Raw genomic sequence first — 6,000 nt, 5'->3', positions numbered from 1 at the left:
CGACTGCTTGTGGAAGAGAATTCCACATCCTTACTGCTCTTACAGTGAAGAACCCCTTACGCATTTTAAGGTTAAACCGCCTTTCCTCTAATGTTAGTGAGTGGCCACGTGTCTTATTGTATCTCCTTTCTCTGAATAGTTTGTTCCTTATGCTAGGGTCGCCAGTACAGTATTTGTACATTGATATCATATCCCCCCTCAATCGTCTCTTCTCCAGAGAGAAAAGGTTCAGTGCTTGTAGTCTTTCCTCATAGCTGATGTCCTCCATTCCCCTAATTATTTTTGTTGCCCTTCTCTGGACTCTCTCCAGTTCCAGCACATCCTTCCTGAGGACCGGTGCCCAGAACTGGACAGCATACTCCAGATGTGGCCGGACCAGAGTCTTGTAGAGCGGGAGAATAATCTCTTTATTTCTGGAGTGAATCCCCTTTTTTATACATCCCAGTATTCTGTTGGCTTTGCTTGCAGCGGCTTGGCATTGCATGCCACTGCCAAGCCTGTTGTCTACCAGTACCCCCAAGTCTTTTTTCCATCCTAGACTCACCCAGAGGTTCCCCCCCTAGTGCGTAGCTTGCTTTCTGGTTTCTTGCCCCCAAGTGCATTACTTTACATTTTTCAACATTAAACCTCATCTGCCATGTAGTTGCCCACCCCGTTTAAAATATTTACAAAAATGTGAGGGGTATACTCACTTTTGTGAGATACTGTGTGTGTGTGTATATGTATATGTATATGTATATATATATATATATATATATATATATATATATACACACACACACACACACACACACACTTTAAAGATTCCCCGGCCCTTATGCTTGTTTACCAATATCGAGCTGTGCTAGTGTCTCTAAAATCTTATGTACAGTATATTGTATGAGTACAAACCAATAGGGCAGATACTTTGTAAAGTTGATCATCACTGGGATCTTGACAAGCAGTTAATAGTGAGTTTTGTAGCAGTGGATGAAAGGCTGCATGTTTTACAATTGACTCACAGAGTAGGAGTCCTTATTGTTCTGTGTCTCCCTCTAGCAGGGCATCTCAGAAGAATAAGGATTAAATCACTGAAGCTTGAACTCTTTCTCAAACTGAAGAAAACACTTTTATTTAACTGTTTCTGTACAGAATAGCAGACTTCTTATGCCAATTTCATTTTATTCCACCGAGCAGCCAAAACGGACTCCCTTGAAAATACACCAGTTTGCATCACCCACTGGTATTTATTGTAAAAGAGTGGCGGATGTTTGTGGCAATTCACAGGGATCCATCATAATGTGTTTGTATTTATATTTAAATAAAGTTTAGTAGTGTTATACAAGACAACTAAAACAAAGATAAAAATATACCGCATATATTTACTATACAAAATAATTTACTTTTATTTATTTCATTTAATGCATTCATTTAATAATTGAATTATTTTAAAGAAGGAACAAAGGAAAATAGAAGAGTGATATTTATTTTAAGTATTTATATTGTTTATTTGTGTCTGCTTGTTTTTCTTCGTAGCAGTTTTGCAGAGTTTTTAGAATAGATGCAGAATGGATAGAAGGTTATCTAAAGAATAACTTATCTGGGAAGATACAGTTAAAATCACCATTTCCCAGAACCCCTCCCCTTGGAATGTCAAAGCGTGTATCCTGATTGGCTGGTGACTGGAGGAATCAGTTTTCACTGTGCTGGGAGAGAGAAGTTCTCTTATGCTTCTGAAGGAGACCCTCAGTGTGGACAGTTGGATTTTCCCAGGGAAGTCTCACCAGTTTCACTTACTTTTTAAATCATGGTGTTAGCGTCAAGAAGCCGTGGAACTTAATAGTAACACATAACCGTAATAGCTGGATAATTGCCTGTGATTCTTCTGACAGACTATGTCCCAGTATTCTCACAACTATCTGCTGGTTCCTATCCCTGAATATCCTCTCCTGGACTGCGACCCTAACAGGAACGTCAAGATTGTGGTACTGGGGGGCAGTGGTGTTGGAAAAACAGGTAAAGGAGTACATTTATTATATTCTGAGCTAATTCGAAATTTTATTCAGATGATCAGATTACTTTAAAGTAAGTAAGTAGGTAACATTGAGTACATGATCAGTTATGATAAAACTAGTAAAGAGGTAATGTAGAATCAGGAGAATGATCAGATCTCTTAGAGTTCTGATGTAGAGGTGATGTAGAATCATGAGAATGATCAGATCTCTTAGGGTTCTGATGTAGGTCTAATGTAGAATCAGGAGAATGATCAGATCTCTTAGGGTTCTGATGTAGAGGTGATGTAGAATCAGAAGAATGATCAGATCTCTTAGGGTTCTGATGTAGAATCAGGAGAATGATCAGATCTCTTAGGGTTCTGATGTAGAATCAGGAGAATGATCAGATCTCTTAGGGTTCTGATGTAGGTCTAATGTAGAATCAGGAGAATGATCAGATCTCTTAGGGTTCTGATGAAGAATCAGGAGAATGATCAGATCTCTTAGGGTTCTGATGTAGAGGTGATATAGAATCAGGAGAATGATCAGATCTCTTAGGGTTCTGATGTAGAGGTGATGAATGATCAGATCTCTTAGGGTTCTGATGTAGAGGTGATGTAGAATCAGGAGAATGATCAGATCTCTTAGGGTTCTGATGTAGAATGAGGAGAATGATCAGATCTCTTAGGGTTCTGATGTAGAGGTAATGTAGAATCAGGAGAATGATCAGATCTCTTGGTTCTGATGTAGAGTTGATGTAGAATCAGGAGAATGATCAGATCTCTTGGGGTTCTGATGTAGAGGTGATGTAGAATCAGGAGAATGATCAGATCTCTTAGGGTTCTGATGTAGAATCAGGAGAATGATCAGATCTCTTAGGGTTCTGATGTAGAGGTGATGTAGAATCAGGAGAATGATCAGATCTCTTAGGGTTCTGATGTAGAGGTGATGTAGAATCAGGAGAATGATCAGATCTCTTAGGGTTCTGATGTAGAATCAGGAGAATGATCAGATCTCTTAGGGTTCTGATGTAGAGGTGATGTAGAATCAGGAGAATGATCAGATCTCTTGGTTCTGATGTAGAGTTGATGTAGAATCAGGAGAATGATCAGATCTCTTGGGGTTCTGATGTAGAGGTGATGTAGAATCAGGAGAATGATCAGATCTCTTACGGTTCTGATGTAGAGGTAATGTAGAATCAGGAGAATGATCAGATCTCTTAGGGTTCTGATGTAGAGGTGATGTAGAATCAGGAGAATGATCAGATCTCTTACGGTTCTGATGTAGAGGTAATGTAGATTAAGGAGAATGATCAGATCTCTTAGGGTTCTGATGTAGAGGTAATGTAGAATCAGGAGAATGATCAGATCTCTTAGGGTTTTTTCACGCGGCCGCTCCGATATCTTCTTCCGCTGCGGCACTTTTATTTTTTTTGATGGACACGGATGACACTTGTGTCATCCGCTCCGTATGTCCGCATATAATCCCATCCGTTTGCGGATGATATACGGACATAATGTATGTCTATGGGGATTGCGAATGTCAGCAGATGACACCGCTGACATCCGATTTTTGCTTCCTTTCCGTTTTTTTAAACGGAAGAAAAATAGGGTTCTGTTCCATTCCAAAAAACGGAACAGAACTGGAAGGACGAAAATCGGATGTCAGCGGATGACCATCCGCAATCCCATTGACATGCATTATGTCCGTATTTCATCCGCAAAAAAATGGGATGAAATACGGACATGCCCATGTGAAAGAGCCCTTAGGGTTCTGATTTAGCAACAAACTTCAAGGAACACATAATAATTAATTTTATTATTATTCACTCAATAGAGACCTTACTTTCTCCTGTCAATTACCTAGATTTTGGTTTGGAACAGTTAAGATTACTGGTTATTTAAATCGGGCAGTAGGGTATAGTCAACCCAATATTAACACACAAAGGGGAATTTAGTAAAGCCGTGGCGTGATTTTTCTGGTATTATTTCCTCTTGTTAATTTATTGCACTTAATTCATGAAGGATCTGCGACTTAGTTCTGACAGCCTGAACCAAATTCCCGGTAGTTCTTAAATGCACTACCTCTACATCATGGCGCATTGAATGCACCAGTTTCAAAATAAAATACCTAGAGTTTGTATCTTACGAAAATGAAGCTGATTAAGACCAACTCTCTTTTAGAGTACAGAGAGGAACTGGCACACACAGATTTTGCCAAGGTGTCTCACACAGAATGCGCCAAAATTTAAGCACAAGTTCTAGACCAGTATATGAATTTGTTTCTGGCTGCACAACTTTACGAATGCATGAGAGACACTTTGGCGAAATCTGTCTGCAACAGCTTTTATGAATTGATGAAACGAATATTGCATTAATCACAATTTGCACTGCAGTCAATTTTCTTTACAATACTACAGTTCAAAGTTAGAGCTGCCGAGTATACATAACTGACATACAAATGGATGGCACATATTAAACCAAAACGGTGCAAGCTGTTTGTTTAAAATGTTTAGATTGCAAATGTATCTATGTTCCTCATCCTAGAAGTCAAGCAAATTTGTAAATCATAGAAGGTAATTATGACTGCTTCCTGAAGACCTATTTTTGACTTCTTTGATATTCTGACAGTTTTATATTTACATAGATGAATGTGCATCTCCTTTTAATGTGTGCTTTCTGATGATCTATAACGTTGGCTTCATGCACCTTGGTAAATCTATTTTATACCTGCTTAAATTAGAGTTGAAATAAAGACATTTCAGTCTTAGAGATTAAAATAAAAAATGCATTTTTGTGCACTGTACACTAATGTATCTATATATCTATATGTATATATAGTTTTAGATATATCTATAGATAGATAGATATATATATAAAATATATATTTATGAACCAATTTATGTGCACATAAGTGACATAAAGCCATTCTAAATAAATATAAAAGCATTGTTATGGGTGGTAGAACACTCAAGACAATGCATATGGTTATGATTTTAAACATGTGTTTTGTGTCTTTATTATTCTGGAAAGCATGATATAAATAAACACAGTCACTTAGAAAACAGAAATATAAATCTTTGCAGCACACAGTATAAGATCATTGTAAATTAAAACCTGCCCTTTGGTTTCAGTGAATACAAACCAGCATTTACAATCTAAACTGCAGTAGTTATATGAATAACTATTTTATTAATACATAGCTTTACTATCCAATAACTATGTTGTTCCTTTGGTAAAAAGTACATGTACACAATATAAATGGGGAATGTCTACACAAGCTTTGAGTTGTTCCCCCTACTGGCCAATACATTGGAAGTCCAGCACATACTGCTTTTGTAGAGTGCCTAGGCAAAAGGGGTACCTGAGTAAATGTCACATGAGTTGAATAACGCAGGAATAAACCGGTTTGATTAAAGTGGTTGTAAACCCTCTGACATGAAAAATGAACAAAACATATCCCTCTAAAGTGTGTACTTGTCTCAATTAAGAGCACTAAGTATAATTTCTGTCTGCTGCTCCGTTCCTCTGCTATCTGCATAAATCACTTCTGACAAGTTTTCTTGACACCAAGAGAAAAATGGTGACAGGGGAAGGAGTTTCAACAGATTGACAGCCTCAGCTGTTCCTGTGTGCTGTGTGAAGGGGGTATGTCCCTTCCTTCTCATAAGCTCCCAGAGCTCTCCTCACTGAGCTCTGCAGGGTGTATTTTCAGCTCTCTGTTACCTTTTTTCTGACAGCTGGGACAAGCTTTATAATTTGATTTAATTCTGGATTTTAAAGGATGTAGAGAAGAGAAGACTGCAGATAAATAGGTACAACTTATGTAGGAGGATTTTTTTAAATCTCTGTGTTTCAGATGAGGATAGTACCTTCACTGGGTATATATAAGGGTTTACAACCACTTCAATTCTTTACATAAATATATTGTTTATATGCAATATCCATGTGTGTTTGTACTTTGTTTTTTTACTCTGTCATTGATCTAAAGTTGCAGGATTTAACAAAGTGCTTGTGGCACGTTCATA

The 6,000-nt window shown here is 37.8% G+C and overlaps 1 protein-coding gene across 1 annotated transcript in view; it reads left to right on the top strand.

The window, feature by feature from the left end:
• The first annotated feature begins 1,693 nt into the window (after positions 1-1,693).
• Positions 1,694-6,000, top strand: part of LOC309560944 (ras-like protein family member 11A-like) — a 113,672-nt gene continuing 109,365 nt past the window's right edge. The window contains exon 1 of the mRNA XM_082264642.1: positions 1,694-1,995. Within this exon, the coding sequence (XP_082120768.1) occupies positions 1,875-1,995 (121 nt within the window). The 5' untranslated portion in view covers positions 1,694-1,874. The remainder of the gene's footprint in view (positions 1,996-6,000) is intronic.

Source organism: Pelophylax lessonae, assembly GCF_965119305.1.
Source record: "Pelophylax lessonae genome assembly, chromosome: 7".
NCBI lineage: Eukaryota > Metazoa > Chordata > Amphibia > Anura > Ranidae > Pelophylax > Pelophylax lessonae.
The sequence above is the reverse complement of the archived record's forward strand: the minus strand, read 5'-3'. Positions and strand labels throughout refer to the sequence as shown.